This window comes from Ranitomeya imitator, chromosome 3, assembly GCF_032444005.1.
Source record: "Ranitomeya imitator isolate aRanImi1 chromosome 3, aRanImi1.pri, whole genome shotgun sequence".
Lineage (NCBI taxonomy): Eukaryota > Metazoa > Chordata > Amphibia > Anura > Dendrobatidae > Ranitomeya > Ranitomeya imitator.
In genome coordinates, this window is record NC_091284.1 from 505,544,909 (window position 1) to 505,567,272 (window position 22,364).

General features: G+C 43.5%; 1 protein-coding gene across 1 annotated transcript in view; it reads right to left on the minus strand.

Annotated features, from left to right (window-relative positions):
• The window catches only part of CFAP47 (cilia and flagella associated protein 47), an 874,184-nt gene that overhangs the window by 59,975 nt on the left and 791,845 nt on the right, over positions 1-22,364 (minus strand). The window contains exons 60-61 of the mRNA XM_069757658.1: positions 14,241-14,335; positions 2,879-3,037 (exon numbers count right to left, since the gene is read on the minus strand). Of these exons, the coding sequence (XP_069613759.1) occupies positions 2,879-3,037; positions 14,241-14,335 (254 nt within the window). The remainder of the gene's footprint in view (positions 1-2,878; positions 3,038-14,240; positions 14,336-22,364) is intronic.

Here is a 22,364-nt window from a genome sequence, read left to right on the forward strand (position 1 = left end):
ATTTGGAGCAAACTTATATGTGATCAGTGTGTGTAAAAATGACAGTTTAAAATATCTGGACTGTAGGTAACAATTATTTTTTTTTACCAAACTGTTGTTAATCACTAGGTTAAGAGACAGCAAAAACAGTTCAAAGGAGCCCTCAAATGCCACAATTTTTAGCTCACATATAAAGGAGGCATTTGACAGAGATACCAAAATGATCAATATGTGACCTGTATTTATTTTAACAGAAAAATACTGTATAGAACTAGGGTAACACACCGCCAAAAAAGGTGAATGTAGGCCTGAAATGCCCAAATTTGTAGCCCACAGATAGATCAGGCGTCTGACAGAGATACCACAATGTTCAATATGTGGCCTGTATTTTTTTTTCTTTTTTACAGAAAAATACTGTTTAGAATTAGGGTAACAGACAGCAAATACAGTGGAATGTAGGTCTGAAATGCAAAAATTTGTAGCCCACAGATAGATTACACGTCTGACAGATACCACAATGTTCAATATGTGGCCTGTATTTTGTATTTTTTACCCCCAAATACTGTATAGACCTAAGGTAACAGACAGCAAATACAGTGGAATGGAGGCCTGAAATGCCCAAATTTGTAGCCCACAGATAGATTAGGCGTCTGATAGAGATACAACAATCTATAATATGTGGCATATATTTTTGTTTTTTTTTACAGAAAAATACTGTATAGAACTAGGGTAACAGACAGCAAATACAGTGGAACAGAGGCCTGAAATGCCCAAATTTGTAGCCCACAGATAGATCAGGCGTCTGACAGAGAAACCACAATGTTCAATATGTGGCCTGTACTTTTTATTTTTTTTTTTACAGAAAAATACTGTATATAATTAGGGTAAGACAGAGCAAAAACAGTTGAATGGAGCCCTCAAATGCCACAATTTTTAGCCCACAAATAGAAGAGGCGTTTGACGAAGAAACCACAATGTTCAATATGTGGCATGTATTTTTTTTCTTTGCCACCAAAATTGTGTCATTAAGTAGGCTATGACACAACAAAAAAATTTCTATGGAGGCCTGAAATGGTATAATTGTGAGCGCAATGATATGCAATCCGTGTGGTGGACAAAACACAGTGTTAGATATCTGAACTGTAGCTAAATATTTGCCTGGCAGCTAAATATTTTTGGGTCAGCAAAATGGTGGTAAAAAAATTGGATAAGACACTGCAAAAATACTACAGTACCACAAAAAATGCCAGAATTTTCTGTGCACTCAGATATGATGGCTGGGACGGGCAAACCTGTTTAAAATAGCTGGGTTATCAACCTGTACTATGAAAAGGATCTGGCTGTAGTCTGCAGTGTCAACAAGCAAATAAAAAAGAGAGCTCTGGATTGCTTTGGAGCAAAATAATCAGGATTAAGAAGCAAAATAAAATTCTTCCCAGCCAATGATACCTGCGGCTAGGTATATATGTAATAGGCAGCAGCAGACAGTAATGGAATGGACCCTCTTGATGTATGCCATTATATCTATATACCCACATACAGTGCCTGCATGCCTTGCAATGATATGTATAGAGCCATATACACTTCCCTGCCTACCTAGCACTGCAATCTATATACTCACATGAAGTGATAAACCCCCAAATCTGACCCTATCTCGGCAGCACCTCTCCCTACACTGTCTGAATCAGGAGATGAATGAATGCGACCTGTGCGGCCAGCCAATCACTGTAATTCCATAACCAAGATGGCTACGGCATTACAGTGTGTGGCAGATAATCCCTGCATGTTGATTGGCTCTCTAAAGAGTGCCAAACATGCAGGGCGTGGACCCGAGCTCCCACTGATCAAACCCAGAAATGCGTGGTGCTTGCCCAGTATCGCGAGTACAGCGATGCTCGGGCGACTACCAAGCATTACCGAGTATGCTCGCTCATCAATAATTCTCACTCCTCTCATCTTCCTCTTCAACCTGTCAACCGGTCTCATGTGTGGGTCCAAGCCATAAAATCTAATAAAGTGTTGATTTCTAGCAATAATTGTTAGGGTCAGATGGGTGGTTATGATTCTGGTAGTCACCAGATCTGTGATTGATATACAATCATCTATATTGTATGACTGTATAACTCATTTCAAGAACCTGAAGAAGGGATTAGACCAACCCTGAAACGAATTGTACAGCTATATACAGTATATAAAAATAATTTTGTATTGATTACAGACTTTGTGGTTACCAGAATCGGCAGAGTCCATCTAATCCTGCTTGTTATTGCTGAATTTGAAGACAATATTAGAACACATACTGTACTGTATATGCACAATATATGTTCCTTTGTGAGACATCAGGGCCAATTATATTACAGATAAATATTTTGACCTCTAACCTCTTTGATAAGTTTTACCCACTCATTCAGTCTCAAACGGAAAATGAAACAGATCAATAAGAGATTCATCTCTGTGTTACCTGCAGGATTCCTATAAAGCTGTTTCAGAAACACGCAGAAAATCCAGAAGCTAGACAAATATTGGGGAAAGGATTATCTTCTATTTACTTATAGCATTCATTTCTAAATGTCATTCTTATTTAGGTTTATGGGACCACAATCTATGGACAAAACTGGTTCTGCAGGAAACCAGTCTTGTTTTTCTAACCTCATAAATCTACTTAAAGTAAATGCATTTTGTGAGATGTGATATTCTCATGTGTTCTTTTTAGAAGACTGCTGTAAATCGATTTCAGTTGTAATATTCAATGAATAAGTATTGTATCCTGAATGTTTTGTAGAAGTCCTGCTGTTTGCGGAGACATAAGCAGTTATAGCCTGGTAATATAAAATGTACAATTTTGACCTCAGATTTTGATCCGTATTTTAGGAAATAATGGTAAGCATTATGAACTAACCATTGCTAAGTTGAACTTCCTCTTGTACAAGTGGTGTCCTTTCCATAGATTTTATTTCTTGACCCGACACTGGCATAGCAGTCTGACCCGGAACAACACCAGTCAGCAATATTTCTACTCTCTCTTCAGTCCGACTTCTTGCTTGGCAGCTCACAACAGCTGGAAAATGACCCATAACAGTCAAATTATGTTTAGTTAAAAAAACACAATCACAAAAAACTACTTTTATGTCTATGTTCAACAAAGAATGTTCAAGCTTAGAATATTTGTGCACAATAAATATGGCATTGTTATAAAAGTATGCCCATATTTAGGATAGGATCTCACTTGCAAATGGAAGCCTGAGAGACCCAATTAGAAGTCACCGGGTTCATCTTGCACCTGTGAATTAAGTTATGTAATGGACCTGTACCTGCCTTGACTTTTTGGGTAAATACATTGAACAATATGGCAAACCTACCATTTGGCATACATATATTTGTGACACATGCGTATGTGCCTAAAAACTGGTTGTGACCATAGAGATTATCTAAGCATTACTGATTAACTAATGTTTTCCTGCAACACTTCATTGAACACTACCCTCGTCTGGCTGCAAGGTAGAAAAAAATTGGACACCAGACCAGGGTAGTTTGAATCTTTTGCTCATCTCTGATACAGTGCCTACAAGTAGTATTCAACCCCCTGCAGATTTAGCAGGTTTAATAAGATGCAAATAAGTTAGAGCCTTCAAACGTCAAACAAGAGCAGGATTTATTAACAGATGCATAAATCTTACAAACCAAAAAGTTTTGTTGCTCAGTTAAATTTTTATAAATTTTAAACATAAAAGTGTGGGTCAATTATTAATCAACCCCTAGGTTTAATATTTTGTGGAATAACCTTTGTTTGCAATTACAGCTAATAATCGTCTTTTATAAGACCTGATCAGGCCGGCACAAGTCTCTGGAGTTATCTTGGCCCACTCCTCCATGCAGATCTTCTCCAAGTTATCTAGGTTCTTTGGGTGTCTCATGTGGACTTTAATCTTGAGCTCCTTCCACAAGTTTTCAATTGGGTTAAGGTCAGGAGACTGACTAGGCCACTGCAACACCTTGATTTTTTGCCTCTTGAACCAGGCCTTGGTTTTCTTGGCTGTGTGCTTTGGGTCGTTGTCTTGTTGGAAGATGAAATGACGACCCATCTTAAGATCCTTGATGGAGGAGAGGAGGTTCTTGGCCAAAATCTCCAGGTAGGCCGTGCTATCCATCTTCCCATGGATGTGGACCAGATGGCCAGGCCCCTTGGCTGAGAAACAGCCCCACAGCATGATGCTGCCACCACCATGCTTGACTGTAGGGATGGTATTCTTGGGGTCGTATGCAGTGCCATCCAGTCTCCAAACGTCACGTGTGTGGTTGGCACCAAAGATCTCGATCTTGGTCTCATCAGACCAGAGAACCTTGAACCAGTCAGTCTCAGAGTCCTCCAAGTGATCATGAGCAAACTGTAGACGAGCCTTGACATGACGCTTTGAAAGTAAAGGTACCTTACGGGCTCGTCTGGAACGGAGACCATTGCGGTGGAGTACGTTACTTATGGTATTGACTGAAACCAATGTCCCCACTACCATGAGATCTTCCCGGAACTCCTTCCTTGTTGTTCTTGGGTTAGCCTTGACTCTTCGGACAAGCCTGGCCTCGGCACGGGAGGAAACTTTCAAAGGCTGTCCAGGCCGTGGAAGGCTAACAGTAGTTCCATAAGCCTTCCACTTCCGGATGATGCTCCCAACAGTGGAGACAGGTAGGCCCAACTCCTTGGAAAGGGTTTTGTACCCCTTGCCAGCCTTGTGACCCTCCACGATCTTGTCTCTGATGGCCTTGGAATGCTCCTTTGTCTTTCCCATGTTGACCATGTATGAGTGCTGTTCACAAGTTTGGGGAGGGTCTTAAATAGTCAGAAAAGGCGGGAAAAAGAGATAATTAATCCAAACATGTGAAGCTCATTGTTCTTTGTGCCTGAACTACTTCTTAATACTTTAGGGGAACCAAACAGAATTCTGGTGGGTTGAGGGGTTGAATAATAAATGACCCTCTGAAAAGACTTTTCACAATTTAAAAAAAAAAATAAGCAAAGAAATAACATTCTTTTTTGCTGCAGTGCATTTCACACTTCCAGGCTGATCTACAGTCCAAATGTCACAATGCCAAGTTTATTCCAAATGTGTAAACCTGCTAAATCTGCAGGGGGTTGAATACTACTTGTAGGCACTGTATACATATACAATATGGATAGTCAGTGTATGTATATATACATATACAGTTAGGTCCAGAAATGTGTGGACAGTAACAGAATCTTCAGGCTATGCATGTCACTATTTTAAAATGAAACAACTGAGATACAACTGAAGAGTAGACTTTCAGGTTTAATTAAAGGGGTTGCACAAAAATATCTTGTGAAATGTTTAGCAATTTAAAAACTTTTTTTTACTTTTTACTTGCTTCAATAGTCCATGGGAGACTAGAAGCTGCAATTATCTGATTGCTTTTGCTACACAGAGCATGGATTCTGATCTATGTAGCTAAAATGCCCATTTGCTATGAGCGTCGACGGCTGGGCAGCGTTCATAGCAATCATAGCAATACGGCAATGACAACCACAGGGGTCTGCTGCAGTCAATAGGCAGGATAAGTGATGCACTACAACTATACGTCTAAGGTGGGAAAAGGGTTAAGCATGGGGCTAGATCAATCATGCTTTGGGGTTGTCTTGCAGCCAATGGCACATGTAACATTTCACGGGTAGAGGGAAGAATGGATTCAATTAAATTTCAACAAATTCTTGATACAAACAAAACACCATCTTTAAAAAGCTGAAGTTGAAAAGATGATGGCTTTCACAAATGGATAATGATCCTAAACACATGTCAAAATACTCATATATATACAGTCATGGATGGTCGAAGTGTTGATCCCCTTGAAATTGTTCCAGAAAATGAAGTATTTATCCCAGAAAATTATAACAATTACATATATTTTCTTATACATATGTTTATTTGCTTTGTGTGTATTGGAACCACACAAAAAAAACATAGAAAGAAAGGCAAATAGGGCATACTTTCACACAAAACCCCCAAAATTATCAGACAAAATTGTTGGCACCTTTCCAGAAATGTGGGCAAAAAAGTTTGTTTCAAGCATGTGATGCTCATTCAAACTCACGTGTGCCAAGTAGCAGATGTGGCCAATATCAAAATCACACCTAAAACCAGATAGAAAGGGGAGAAATTGACTCAATCTCTGTATTGTGAGTCTGTGTGTGCCAGACCAAAAATGGAGAGCAGAAATAGCAGAAAAGAACTGTCTGAAGACTTGATAAACAAAATTGTTGAAAAATATCAACAATCTCAAGATTACAAGTCCATTTCCAGAGATCTTGATGTTGTTTTATCCACAATGTGCAACATAATCAAAAAGTTTACAACCCATGGCACTGTAGCTAATTTCCCTGAATGAGGATGGCAGAGAAAAAATGATGAAAGGTTGCAACACAGGATAGTCTGGATAGTGGATAAGCAGCTCCACCCAAGTTTCAAAGAAATTGAAGCTATCCTGCAGGCTCAGAGTGCATCAATGTCAGCGCAAACTATCTCTTGACATTTGATTAAAATGAAACACTGTGGCAGGAGACCCAGGAAGACCCCATTGCTGATACAGAGATATAAAAAAGCTAAACAGCAGTTTGCCAAAATGTAAGTGAGTATGCCAAAAATCTTTCTGGGAAAGCATCTTGTGGACAGATGAGACCTTTTGGCAAAGCACATCATCCTACTGTTTACCGAAAATGGAATCAGGCCTATAAAGAACACAGTACCTACAGGTTCAAAGAAGTGTTGCGGTTGTACTGGTGCCTCTGACACTGGGTGCCTTCACTGTGTGCAACGCATCATGAAATCTGAAGATTACCAAATAATTTTGGGTCGAAAGGTAGTGCCCAGTGTCAGAAGGCTGGGTTTGCGACAGAGGTCATGGGTCTTCCAGCAGGACAATGACCCCAAACATACTTTAAGAAGCACCCAGAAATGGATGGAAACAAAGCGCTGGAGACTTCTGAAGTGACCAGGAATGAGTCCAGATCTAAATCCCATTCAACACCTGTGGAGAGATCTTAAAATTGCTGTTGGGAGAAGGCACCCTTCAAATATGGGAGACCTGGAACAGTTTGCAAAAGAAGAGTGGTCTAATATTCCAGTTGAGAGGTATAAGAAGCTTGTTCATGGTTATAGGAAGCAATTGATTGCAGTTATTCATTCCAAAGGGAGTGCAACCAAATAATAAGTTAATTACAATTTTGTCAGGCCTATCTTTGTGGTTTTGTGTGAAATTATATCCAATTTGCCTTTTTTTCTGTCTCTGTGTTTTTTCGCCGTTCTACTAAACACAAAGGCAATAAACATGTGTATAACAAAACGTGTAATTGCACGTTTTCTGAAGCAGTTTCAATGACGCCAACACTTTAGGCCATGACTATCTATAATATAACGCTGGGAGCGTCACTCTGTCCAAAGCCTTTATAGACTGCGCAAGCGCGACGCTCCTAGCATTACATTATAGAGTGTCAGAAAAAAAAAATGGCGCCGGAAGGCGCGGACTGCCGGGAGCAGGGGGTCGGGAGCAGGGGACACCGTGCACATATTTGCGCCCTGATTATGCTGTGGCACTTCATGCCACAGCAATTTGTTACTTACGCCATTCCTTTCCGCCCATTTTCTTCGTCCTCCTGCTGTCGGAATCGGCACCTGCGCAGTCCGCGCTTTCCGGCGCCATTTTCTTGAAGACACACTGCAGGTATGTCTTCAAGAAAATGGCGCCAGAAAGCGAGGACTGCGCAGGCGCTGATTCCGGCAGCAGGAGGACGAAGAAAATGGGCGGAAAGGAATGGCGTAAGTAACAAATTGCTGTGGCATGAAGCTGTGGCACTTCATGCCACAGCAATTTGTTACTTACGCCACCTGATTCCTTTGTCCTGCTGCCGGAATCGGCGCCTGCACACTGCAGTGTGCCTTCAAGAAAATGGCGCCGGAAAGCGTGGACTGCGCAGGCGCCGATTCCGGCAGCAGGAGGACGAAGAAAATGGGCAGAAAGGAAAGGCGTAAGTAACAAATTGCTGTGACATGAAACTGTGGCACTTCATACCACAGCAATTTGTTACTTACGCCACCTGATTCCTTTCCGCCGCCATTTTCTTGGTCCTGCTGCCGGAATCGGCGCCTGCGCAGTCCGCACTTTCCGGCACCATTTTCTTGAAGACTGCAGTGTGTCTTCAAGAAGATGGCGCCGGAAACTGCGGACTGCGCAGGCACCGATTCCGCCAGCAGGAGGACCAAGAAAATGGCGGCGGAAAGGAATCAGGTGGCGCAAGTAACAAATTGCTGTGGCATGAGGCTGTGGCACTTCATGCCACAGCTATTTGTTACTTACGCCACCTGATACGGGGCATATACAATGGAGCAGTGTATGGGGCATATGGATGGGAGCAGCAAATTAACCCCTTCATGACCCAGCCTATTTTGACCTTAAAGACCTTCCTGTTTTTTGCAATTCTGACCAGTGTCCCTTTATGAGGTAATAACTCAGGAACGCTTCAATGGATCTTAGCGGTTCTGAGATTGTTTTTTCATGACATATTGGGCTTCATGTTAGTGGTAAATTTAGGTCAATAAATTCTGTGTTTATTTGTGATAAAAACGGAAATTTGGCGAAAATTTTGAAAATTTCGCAATTTTCACATTTTGAATTTTTATTCTGTTAAACCAGAGAGTTATGTGACACAAAATAGTTAATAAATAACATTTCCCACACGTCTACTTTACATCAGCACAATTTTGGAAACAAAATTTTTTTTTGCTAGGAAGTTATAAGGGTTAAAATTTGACCAGCGATTTCTCATTTTTACAACGAAATTTACAAAACCATTTTTTTAGGGACCACCTCACATTTGAAGTCAGTTTGAGGGGTCTATATGGCTGAAAATACCCAAAAGTGACACCATTCTAAAAACTGCACCCTTCAGGTGCTTCACAGCAGCAGAAGCAACATGGAAGGAAAAAATGAACATTTAACTTTTTAGTCACAAAAATGATTTTTCAGCAACAATTTTTTTATTTTCCCAATGGTAAAAGGAGAAACTGAACAACGAAAGTTGTTGTCCAATTTGTCCTGAGTACGCTGATACCTCATATGTGGGGGTAAACCACTGTTTGGGCGCACGGCAGGGCTTGGAAGGGAAGGAGCGCCATTTGACTTTTTGAATGAAAAATTGGCTGCACTCTTTAGCGGACACCATGTCATGTTTGGAGAGCCCCCGTGTGCCTAAAAATTGGAGCTCCCCCACAAGTGACCCCATTTTGGAAACTAGACGCCCCAAGGAACTTATCTAGATGCCTAGTGAGCCCTTTAAACCCCCAGGTGCTTCACAAATTGATCCGTAAAAATGAAAAAGTACTTTTTTTTCACAAAAAAATTCTTTTAGCCTCAATTTTTTCATTTTCACATGGACAACAGGATAAAATGGATCCTAAAATTTGTTGGGTAATTTCTCCTGAGTACACCGATACCTCACATGTGGGGGTAAACCACTGTTTGGGCACATGGTAAGGCTCGAAAGGGAAGGAGCGCCATTTGACTTTTTGAATGAAAAATTATCTCCATCGTTAGCGGACACCATGTCGCGTTTGGAGAGCCCCTGTGTGCCTAAACATTGGAGCTCCCCCACAAGTGACCCCATTTTGGAAACTGGACCCCCCAAGGAACTTATCTAGATGCCTAGTGAGCACTTTAAACCCTCAGGTGCTTCACAAATTGATCCGTAAAAATGAAAAAGTACTTTTTTTTTCACAAAAAATTTCTTTTCGCCTCAATTTTTTCATTTTTACATGGGCAATAGGATAAAATGGATCCTAAAATTTGTTGAGCAATTTCTCCCGAGTACGCCGCGCCTTTTGATTTTTTGAATGGAAAATTAGCTCCAATTGTTAACGGACACGATGTCGTGTTTGGAGAGCCCCTGTGTGCCTATGCATTGGAGCTCCCCCACAAGTGACCACATTTTGGAAACTAGACCCACAAAGGAACTAATCTAGATGTGTGGTGAGCACTTTGAACCCTCAAGTGCTTCACAGAAGTTTATAACGCAGAGCCATGAAAAAAAAAAATTTCTTTTCTCAAAAATGATTTTTTAGCTCGCAATTTTTTATTTTCCCAAGGGTAGCAGGAGAAATTTGACCCCAAAAGTTGTTGTCCAGTTTCTCCTGAGTACGCTGATACCCCATATGTGGGGGTAAACCACTGTTTGGGCACATGCTGGGGCTCGGAAGTGAAGTAGTGACGTTTTGAAATGCAGACTTTGATGGAATGCTCTGCGGGCGTCACGTTGCGTTTGCAGAGCCCCTGATGTGACTAAACAGTAGAAACCCCCACAAGTGACCCCATTTCGGAGACTAGACCCCGAAATGAAATTATCTAGATATGTGATGAGCACTTTCAACCCCCAAGTGCTTCACAGAAGTTTATAACGCAAAGCCGTGAAAATAATAAATACGTTTTCTTTCCTCAAAAATAATTTTTTAGCCCAGAATTTTTTATTTTCCCAAGGGTTACAGGAGAAATTGGACCACAAAAGTTGTTGTCCAGTTTCTCCTGAGTAAGCTGATACCCCATGTGTGGGGGTAAACCACTGTTTGGGCACACGTCGGGGCTCAGAAGGGAAGTAGTGACTTTTGAAATGCAGACTTTGATGGAATGGTCTGCGGGCGTCACGTTGCGTTTGCAGAGCCCCTGGTGTGCCTAAACAGTAGAACCCCCCCCCCAAGTGACCCCATTTTGGAAACTAGACCCGCCAAGGAACTAATCTAGATATGTGGTGAGCACTTTGAACCCCCAAGTGCTTCACAGACGTTTACAACGCAGAGCCGTGAAAATAAAAAATCATTTTTCGTTCCTCAAAAATGATGTTTTAGCAAGCAATTTTTTATTTTCTCAAGGGTAACAGGAGAAATTGGACCCCAGTAATTGTTGCGCAGTTTGTCCTGAGTACGCTGGTACCCCATATGTGGGGGTAAACCACTGTTTGGGCACACGTCGGGGCTCGGAAGTGAGGGAGCACCATTTGACTTTTTGAATACAAGATTGGCTGGAATCAATGGTGGCACCATGTTGCGTTTGGAGACCCCCTGATGTGCCTAAACAGTGGAAACCCCTCAATTCTAACTCCAACACACCCCTAACCCTTATCCCAACTGTAGCCGTAACCCTAATCACAACCCTAACCCCAACACACCCCTAACCACAACCCTAACCCCAACACACCCCTAACCCTAACCACAACCCTAATTCCAACCCAACCCTAACCCTAAGGCTATGTGCCCACGTTGCGGATTCGAATGAGATTTTTCAGCACCATTTTTGAAAAATCCGCGGGTAAAAGGCACTGCGTTTTACCTGCGGATTTACCGCGGATTGCCAGTGTTTTTTGTGCGGATTTCACCTGCGGATTCCTATTGAGGAACAGGTGTAAAACGCTGTGGAATCCGCACAAAGAATTGACATGCTGCGGAAAATACAACGCAGCGTTTCCGCGTGGTATTTTCCGCACCATGGGCACAGCGGATTTGGTTTTCCATATGTTTACATGGTACTGTAAACCTGATGGAACTCTGCTGCGGATCCGCAGCCAAATCCGCATCGTGTGCACATAGCCTAATTCTAAAGGTATGTGCACACGCTGCGGAAAACGCTGCGGATCCGCAGCAGTTTCCCATGAGTTTACAGTTCAATGTAAACCTATGGGAAACAAAAACCGCTGTACACATGCTGCAGAAAAACTGCATGGAAACGCAGCGGTTTACATTCTGCAGCATGTCACTTCTTTCTGCGGATTCCGCAGCGGTTTTACAACTGCTCCAATAGAAAATCGCAGTTGTAAAACCGCAGTGAAATGCACAGAAAAACCGCGGTAAATCCACAGCGGTTTAGCACTGCGGATTTATCAAATCCTCTGCGGAAAAATCTGCAGAGGACCAGAATGCGTGTGCACATCCCGAACCCTACCCCTACCCCTACCCCTAATCCTACCCCTAACCCTACCCCTACCCCTAACCCTACCCCTAACCCTAGTTCTTACCCCAACCTTAGTGGAAAAAAAAAATTCTTTATTTTTTTATTGTCCCTACCTATGGGGGTGACAAAGGGGGGGGGGTCATTTACTATTTTTTTATTTTGATCACTGAGATAGGTTATATCTCAGTGATCAAAATTCACTTTGGAACGAATATGCCGGCCGGCAGATTCGGCGGGCACACTGCGCATGCGCCCGCCATTTTGCAAGATGGCGGCGCCCAGGGAGAAGACGGACTGACCCCGGGAGGCTGGGTAAGTATAAGGGGGGGGGGGGGAGATCAGGGCACGGGGGGCGTCGGAGCACGGGGGGGTGGATCGGAGCATGGGGGGGTGGATCGGAACATGGGGGGGTGGATTGGAGCACGGGGGGGTGGATCGCTGTGCGGGGGGGTGGATCGGAGCACGGGGGGATCGCTGTGCGGGTCGGGGTGATCGGAGTGCGGGGGGGCTTGATTGGAGCACGGGGGGTGTAATTGGAGCACGGGGGAGCGGACAGGAGGACGGGGGAGCGGAGCACAGGACGGAGGGGAGCGGACCACAGATCGGGGGGCTGGGGGGGCGATCGGTGGGGTGGGGTGGGGGCACATAAGTGTTTCCAGCCATGGCCGATGATATTGCAGCATCGGCCATGGCTGGATTGTAATATTTCACCAGTTTTTTAGGTGAAATATTACAAATCGCTCTGATTGGCAGTTTCACTTTCAACAGCCAATCAGAGCGATCGTAGCCATGGGGGGGGTGAAGCCACCCCCCCTGGGCTAAACTACCACTCCCCCTGTCCCTGCAGATCGGGTGAAATCGGAGTTAACCCTTTCACCCGATCTGCAGGGACGCGATCTTTCCATGACGCCACATAGGCGTCATGGGTCGGATTGGCACCGACTTTCATGACGCCTACGTGGCGTCATGGGCCGGGAAGGGGTTAAAGAACGGTGGCGCAGGATGGGAGCAGCACATGAAAGAACGAGGGCGCAGGATGGGAGCAGCACATGACAGAATAGGGCAGCACATGACAGAACGAGGGTGCAGGATGGCAGCAGCACATGACAGAACGGGGGTGCAGGATGGAAGCAGCACATGACAGATCGGGGGTGCAGGATAGAAGCAGCACATGACAGAACGGGGGCGCAGGATGGGAGCAGCACATGACAGAACGGGGGCGCAGGATGGGAGCAGCACATGACAGGATGGGGGCACAAGATGGGAGCAGCACATGACAGGATGGGGGCACAGGATGGGAGCAGCAAATGACAGAATGGAGGCGCAGGATGGGAGCAGCACATGACAGAATGGGGGCGCAGGATGGGAGCAGCAAATGACAGAATGGGGGCGCAAGATGGAGCAGCACATGTCAGAATGGGGGCGCAAGATGGGTGCAGCACATGACAGGATGGGGGCGCAGGATGGAGCAGCACATGACAGGATGGGGACACAGGATGGAGCAGCACATACCAGGATGGAAACCCATATACCAATATAAATGCTCGCCACCCGGGCGTAGAACGGGTTCAATAGCTAGTAATATATATATACATATATATATATATATATATATATATATATATATATATTTACAGCATGAAAGCAAATTCCTCTTTCAGCACTAATTACAGGGATACTGTAGCAGCAATAATTATAGTAGACAATTAACTTTATACTGCACAAGCTGTGATTTAGAAGAATGATGGGATATTACATTTTGCTTCATGCCATAGGAATGGCTGAATATTTTACTCTTCTCTGGAACATTTTCTCAATTAATAAACTTAGTTTTATTATTTCTAAAGAAATGTCTCTCTTCTGAAGAAACTCATTAATCTTGAGCTCTGTTCAGTTTTCTCTGTTTACAGATCATTAAATTGCTCACAGGTGATTGCAAAGTGTGAAACCAGCAGGAGATTGCTTCCCTCAAAAAATAATCAAGACATCAAGCCCAATAAAACTGAAAAAAGCTCTCACCTTTTATACTTTTAGACACCACACACAGACACACAACATGATACCATATTACTACTTTCTGAGACATCAAATTAATTAGAAATCACAAATCGTTGTTATGTTGTACACAGAAAACTGCAATTGTAAATTCAGTCAAAACGATTATCATTTACAAATTATTGGTATACCAGAGAAAGACAAAAAAGTCATAGTGCTAACTGAAAATGAAGGGATTCTTGTGCATAATCTTTAGGTATTATGGAAAATACCTGGAGCTGAGGTTGATGGCTGAGCTTCTGGAATTCCATGAATTGGATAAATCCATCGTATACCTAAAATACCTCCATCTTCTGTCTTTGAAATGCTATTTAAAACATAATAATAAAAAAGAACTTAACTTTCAAAATAGAATCTTTTTATTCTCTTGTTTCTAAATCTATGCAACATTGAAATTTGACTGATCTTGTAAACCAAAAAGTATAAATGTATCATACACATCTTCAAGCCTTATTCAAATAATAGTAGATTACAATATTTCTCTGTTCCCTCAAGGTCAAAATGATTCAATTATTCACTCAATACAAACCAAGAGTCAGCCGCTCGGCTCAAGAACAGCGCAAATATGTCATAAAATGCCCCAATCACAGCTGATCACTTCTACCACTCCAAATCAGTGCTTGGTTGGGTCCTAGAACCAAGACTTTTATTGATTAAAACTCCTGACATGTCATAATGACATGGGAGAAATATTTCTTTAAATGTTACCCTTTAAGTTTAAGTTTACTGTTTACTTCAAGCAATTGCCATACTATTCCGGTGTTCCAATTTCCTTCTTTACTGTCTGTGTTGCTTACTTTAACCCCTTTACCCCCAAGGGTGGTTGGCACGTTAATGACCGGGCCAATTTTTACAATTCTGACCACTGTCCCTTTGTGAGGTTATAACTCTGGAACGCTTCAACGGATCCCAGTGATTCTGACATTGTTTTCTCGTGACATATTGTACTTCATGACAATGGTAAAAATTCTTTGATAGTACCTGTGTTTGTGAAAAAAACGGAAATTTGGCGAAAATTATGAAAATTTCGCAATTTTCCAACTTTGAATTTTTATGCAATTAAATCACAGAGATATGTCACACAAAATACTTAATAAGTAACATTTCCCACATGTCTACTTTACATCAGCACAATTTTGGAACCAAAATTTTTTTTGTTAGGGAGTTATAAGGGTTAAAAGTTGACCAGCAATTTCTCATTTCTACAACACCATTTTTTTTTAGGGACCACATCTCATTTGAAGTCATTTTGAGGGGTCTATATGATAGAAAATACCCAAGTGTGACACCATTCTAAAAACTACACCCCTCAAGGTGCTCAAAACCATATTCAAGAAGTTTATTAACCCTTCTGGTGCTTCACAGGAATTTTTTGAATGTTTAAATAAAAATGAACATTTAACTTTTTTTCACAAAAAATTTAATTCAGCTCCAATTTGTTTAATTTTACCAAGGGTAACAGGAGAAAATAGACCCCAAGCATTGTTGTACAATTTATCCTGAGCACGACAATACCCCACATGTGGGGGTAAACCACTGTTTGGGCGCATGGCAGAGCTCGGAAGCGAAGGAGCGCCATTTGACTTTTCAATGCAAAATTGACTGGAATTGAGATGGGACGCCATGTTTCGTTTGGAGAGACCCTGATGTGCCTAAACATTGAAACACCCCACAAGTGACACCATTTTGGAAAATAGACCCCTTAAGGAACTTATCTAGATGTGTGGTGAGCACTTTGACCCACCAAGTGCTTCACAGAAGTTTATAATGTAGAACCGTAAAAATAAAAAATCACATTTTTTTTCACAAAAATTAACTTTCCGCCCCCAATTTTTTATTTTCCCAAGGGTAAGAGAAGAAATTGGACCCCAAAAGTTGTTATACAATTTGTCCAGAGTACGCTGATACCCCATATGTGGGGGTAAACCACTGTTTGGGCGGATGGGAGAGCTCGGAAGGGAAGGAGCGCCGTTTGACTTTTCAATGCAAAATTGACAGGAATTGAGATGGGACGCCATGTTGCGTTTGGAGAGCCCCTGATGTGCCTAAACATTGAAACCCCCCACAAGTGACACAATTTTGGAAAGTAGACCCCTTAAGGAACTTATCTAGATGTGTGGTGAGCACTTTGACCCACCAAGTGCTTCACAGAAGTTTATAATGTAGAACCGTAAAAATAAAAAATCATATTTTTTCACAAAAATTAACTTTCCGCCCCCAATTTTTTATTTTCCCAAGGGTAAGAGAAGAAATTGGACCCCAAAAGTTGTTGTACAATTTGTCCTGAGTACGCTGATACCCCATATGTGGGGGTAAACCACTGTTTGGGCGGATGGGAGAGCTCGGAAGGGAAGGAGCGCCGTTTGACTTTTCAATGCAAAATTGACAGGAATTGAGATGGGACGCCATGTTGCGTTTGGAGAGCCACTGATGTGCCTAAACATTGAAACCCCCCACAAGTGACACCATTTTGGAAAGTAGACCCCCTAAGGAACTTATCTAGAGGTGTGGTGAGCACTTTGACCCACCAAGTGCTTCACAGAAGTTTATAATGCAGAGCCGTAAAAATAAAACAAAAAAAAATTTTCTCACAAAAATTATTTTTTTAGCCCACAGTTTTGTATTTTCCCGAGGGTAACAGGAGAAAGTGGACCCCAAAATTTGTTGCCCAATTTGTCCTGAGTGCGATGATACACCATATGTGGGGGGAACCACTGTTTGGGCGCATGGGAGGGTTCGGAAGGGAAGTAGTGCCATTTGAATGCAGACTTAGATGGAATGGTCTGCAGGTGTCACATTGCGTTTGCAGAGCCCCTAATGTACCTAAACAGTAGAAACCCCCCACAAGTGACACCATTTTGGAAAGTAGACCCCCTAAGGAACTTATCTACATGTGTGGTGAGCACTTTGACCCACCAAGGGCTTCACAGAAGTTTATAATGGAGAGCCGTAAAAATAAAAGAAAAATTTTTTCCCACAAAAATTATTTTTTAGCCCCCAGTTTTGTATTTTCCCGAGGGTAACAGGAGAAATTGGACCCCAAAATTTGTTGTCCAATTTGTTCTGAGTGCCCTGATACCCCATATGTGGGGGGGAACCACTGTTTGGGCGCATGGGAGGGCTCGGAAGGGAAGGAGCTCCATTTGGAATGCAGGCTTAGATGGAATGGTCTGCAGGTGTCACATTGCATTTGCAGAGCCCCTAATGTACCGAAACAGTAGAAACCCCCCACAAGTGACACCATTTTGGAAACTAGACCCCCTAAGGAACTCATCTAGATGTGTTGTGAGAGCTTTGAACCCCCAAGTGTTTCACTACAGTTTGTAACGCAGAGCCGTGAAAATTGAAAAAACAAATCTTTCCCCCAAAAATTATTTTTTAGCCCCCAGTTTTGTATTTTCCCGAGGGTAAGAGGAGAAATTTGACCCGAAAATTTGTTGTCCAATTTGTCCTGAGTACGATGATACCCCATATGTTGGGGTAAACCCCTGTTTGGGCACACGGGAGAGCTCGGAAGGGAAGGAGCACTGTTTTAGAATTGGCTGGAATTGAGATCGGACGCCATGTCGCGTTTGGAGAGCCCCTGATGTGCCTAAACAGTGGAAACCCCCCAATTATAACTGAAACCCTAATCCAAACACACCCCTAACCCTAATCCCAACAGTAACCCTAACCACACCTCTAACCCTGACACACACCTAACCCTAATCCCAACCCTATTCCCAACTGTAAATGTAATCTAAACCCTAACCGTAACTTGAGCCCCAACCCTAACTGTAGCCTTAACCCTAGCCCCAACCCTAACTTTAGCCCCAACCCAAACTGTAGCCCTAACCCTAGCCCTAACCCTAGCCCTAACCCTAGCCCTAACCATAGCCCTAACCCTAACTTTAGCCCCAACCCTAACTGTAGCCTTAACCCTAGCCCTAACCCTAGCCCTAACCCTAGCCCTAACCCTAACCCTAACCCTAACCCTAGCCCTAACCCTAGCCCTAACCCTAGCCCTAACCCTAGCTCTAACCCTAGCCCTAACCCTAGCCCTAACCCTAGCCCAAACCCTAACCCTAACCCTAGCCCAAACCCTAACCCTAGCCCTAACCCTAGCCCTAACCCTAGCCCTAATGGAAAAATGGAAATAAATAAATTTTTTTAATTTTTCCCTAACTAAGGGGGTGATGAAGGGGGGTTTGATTTACTTTTATAGCGGGTTTTTTAGCGGATTTTTATGATTGGCAGCCGTCACACACTGAAAGACATTTTTTTGCGTTACCACATTTTGAGAGCTATAATTTTTCCATATTTTGGTTCACAGAGTCATGTGAGGTCTTGTTTTTTGCGGGACGAGTTCACGTTTTTATTGGTAACATTTTCGGGCACGTTACATTTTTTGATCGCTTTTTATTCCGATTTTTGAGAGGCAGAATGACCAAAAACCAGCTATTCATGAATTTCTTTTGGGGGAGGCGTTTATACCGTTCCGCGTTTGGTAAAATTGATAAAGCAGTTTTATTTTTCGGGTCAGTATGATTACAGCGACACCTCATTTATATCATTTTTTTATGTTTTGGCGCTTTTATACGATAAAAACTATTTTATAGAAAAAATAATTATTTTTGCATCGCTTTATTCTCAGGACTATAACTTTTTTTTTTTTTGCTGATGATGCTGTATGGCGGCTCGTTTTTTTGCGGGACAAGATGACGCTTTCAGCGGTATCATGGTTATTTATATCTGTCTTTTTGATCGCGTGTTATTCCACTTTTTGTTCGGCGGTATGATAATAAAGCGTTGTTTTTTGCCTCGTTTTTTTTTTTTTTCTTACGGTGTTTACTGAAGGGGTTAACTAGTGGGCCAGTTTTATAGGTCGGGCCGTTACGGACGCGGCGATACTAAATATGTGTACTTTTATTGTTTTTTTTTTATTTAGATAAAGAAATGTATTTAGGGGAATAATATATATATATTTTTTTCATTATTTAGGAATATTTTTTTTTATTTTTTTTTACACATTTTGAAAATTTTTTTTTAACTTTTTTACATTGTCCCAGGGGGGGACATCACAGATCAGTGATCTGACAGTGTGCACAGCACTCTGTCAGATCACTGATCTGACATGCAGCGCTGCAGCCTTCACAGTGCCTGCTCTGAGCAGGCTCTGTGAAGCCACCTCCCTCCCTGCAGGACCCGGATCCGCGGCCATCTTGGATCCGGGGCTGGAGGAAGCAGGGAGGGAGGTGAGACCCTCGCAGCAACGCGATCACATCGCGTTGCTGCGGTGGGCTCAGGGAAGCCCGCAGGGAGCCCCCTCCCTGCGGGAAGCTTCCCTATACCGCCGGCACATCACGATCATCTTTGATCGCGGTGTGCCAGGGGTTAATGTGCCGGGGGCGGTCCGTGACCGCTCCTGGCACATAGTGCCGGATGTCAGCTGCGATAAACAGCTGACACCCGGCCGCGATCGGCGGCGCTCCCCCCGTGAGCGCCGCCGATCGCGCTGGACGTACTATCCCGTCCGTGGTCATGGGGGCCCACCCCACCTCGACGGGATAGTACGTCCCATGTCAGAAAGGGGTTAAAAGGGCTGTCCACTATGCAAACAACTCCATCTTAAATACTATAGTCCCACATATAAATAAAAATAACAGATACTTCCAGTTTTCGGCGCTGTTCCAGTTATGTTGGTACCGGGTCTCCCAGGGCTTGCGTGACATTTTTAAGCATGCACAGTGAATCGGTGGGCACTGGGCACTAATAGGCTGTTTCACTCATACTTCACCTCAGATGTCCAAATGTGGTGATTGTGAGATTGCAGCCTATTAGCAACCACTTATTGGATGCAGTGCTCACTGGAATAACAATGTCACGTGGTCTCTGGGAAACCTGACGCTAACATAGTCCAGTGCCAGAACATGAAGTATCTGGGGTTTTTTATATTGGGGAATATAGTATTTAAAAAAGGTTTGCTAGAGGACTGGACAAATGCTTTAAGACTTGTCTGTGTATTCAAATTTACATTATGAACCACTAAAGAGTAAGCAGTGTGTTGCAGTGAAAGGTGTAGTGCTGGATGGAAGATATATTTCTCCCAGCAAGATAAGATTTGGGTTGAATTTTCCCTAAGGTTGAGGACCTGCAGTGATGTCACGATCACGTTATTAGCTCATGTGATATGTACCACACCTGTGGGTGTGGTGATGGTCTATGTAATGGAGATTGCTGTTTGGCACATGGTCCATGTGCAGGGTGTGAGGAACTAGGCTGGAGTTAGCCTGAAATGTTTTTTTTTTGTTGGATCATACATGCAAAGGTTTGTGACAAGACTCATAGCAACCCTGGGAATGGCACCTGGAAGATGCCGCTGACCAGGCAGCCGCTTAGTTAATCCTGTCCTGTGCAAGGGTGAGTCTGAGACAAGTGGTTCTCCAAGCTGGAGTACATTTGTGCTTTTCTTACTTTCTGCCACATATTGTTTAAAGTGTTAATAAACCACTGAAGTTTGGACTCTAAGCCTGTGTGTTACCTCATTACTGCGGCCCTGCCATTCTGTACCAGAGCAAATCCCTACATATTGGTGGCTTGAATGCGGGCTGACGCAGTGAGGCATGGCAGTTTTTTGCTTATTTTTGCTCTGGACTCCAGCTTATGTCCTGGGTGAAAGAGTGGTGCAGACCCAAGAACTCTTCAGAAATGGAGGCCACGATAAAAGTGGTTATGGAGGCCATGCGACAGCAGCAGGCTAAGCAGCAGCAGCAGGAGGTCATGAGAGCAGCAGCAGGCTACGCAACAGCAGCAAGAAGCTACGTAACAGCAGCGTATATTTAATCAACAGCAGCAGAAAACCAACCAGCTGTTGATACAACATATCATGGCATCGCAGACAATAGGAACTTCACGGGGAATCCATGATGTCCAGAAAGCGGTTCATACAGCGATCCCCAAAATGGAGAAATCTGATGATGTCGAGAAGTATCTGGAGATGTTCAAGAGACAGGCTGACAGGGATAGACTAGCCAGGGACCAATGGGATGAAATCAACACTCCGTTACTGGCTGCAGGACCTATGAAAGCATGTCATAACATGCCTCCTGAGCAGAGGGAGGACTACACGATCGTCAATGGTGAGATACTGGCACATATTGGGGTGAATGTGCTAGTCCGGACCCAGCGGGTACACCAGTGGCAGTTTCACCCTTCCAAGCAGGCTTGGTCCCAGTATTATAATCTTTTGCACTTATTCCAAAAGTGGTTGCAGCCTGAGGTACTGTCTTCCACGGCCATGCTGGACCACATAGTGACTCATAAATTTTGGAGGGCTTTGCCCCACTCCCTCCAATCATAGGTCGGGCAGGCATCCCCTACTAATGCGCTCCAGATGATGGACCTGATAGAATGATATGGGGATGCCAAAGAGCTCCAGGGAGTGACTACCCATAAGACGACAGGAAGGTTCCCTAAGTCTCCACCCCTGGCTCAGCCAGCGAGCAGAGCCCAGGAATGCTGCTAAATACTTGTCTGGGGAAGAAAGGGGCCCCATAGTCTGCTGGCGGTGCCAGGAGCCAGGCCATATGAGAGCTGATTGCCCCCACCTGACTGAGCCCATGGACACAAACTTTGGGTACCGCCAATACCATTATGCCAAACTGATTTGTGCAACTGGCACCCTGGAGGGACCCAATATGGGACATTTGTGTAAGGTTGATGTGGAGGGCACCCCGGGTGTGGCCCTACTGGACTCAGGGAGTCTTGTGACCATGGTACGAGCCAGCCTGGTACAAACCAGAGAGTTCACTGGTCGGAAAGTTGGGGTGTTGTGTATACATGGGGACTTAAAAGACTATCCTACCGCACTAGTGGTGATAAACATGCCAACGGGAGGCGGTGCCACGAGGTAGGGGTTGTGATTAATTTACATTATGAGTTGATACTTGGAAGAGACTTTTCTTTATTTTCCATACTTTGGCCAACAGTTGTCCCACCCAGTAAACAACTGCCGGCACCAGTGGCAACCAGGTTACATTCTCCAGAAGTGGGGCATGAACCTGTGGCCCAGAAGAAGAACTGCTGGCGGTAAGGGTAACATCGCCTTTTGTGGAGGGGAAAGTTCTCCTCTAGAAGTATTGGCCGGAGAGGTGGAAGACTTGGGGGACACCAACACATCCTGATAGTTCTAGATTATGCCACCTGGTATCCTGAGGCTGTTCCGCTATGCCACACGTCAGCTAAGCTCATAGCAAAAGAACTGAAGGGTAGATTTTCTCGGGTGGGGATTCCTCAAGAGATTTTAACAGACCAATGAACCCAATTTAACCCCTTAATCCCATATGACGTACTATCCC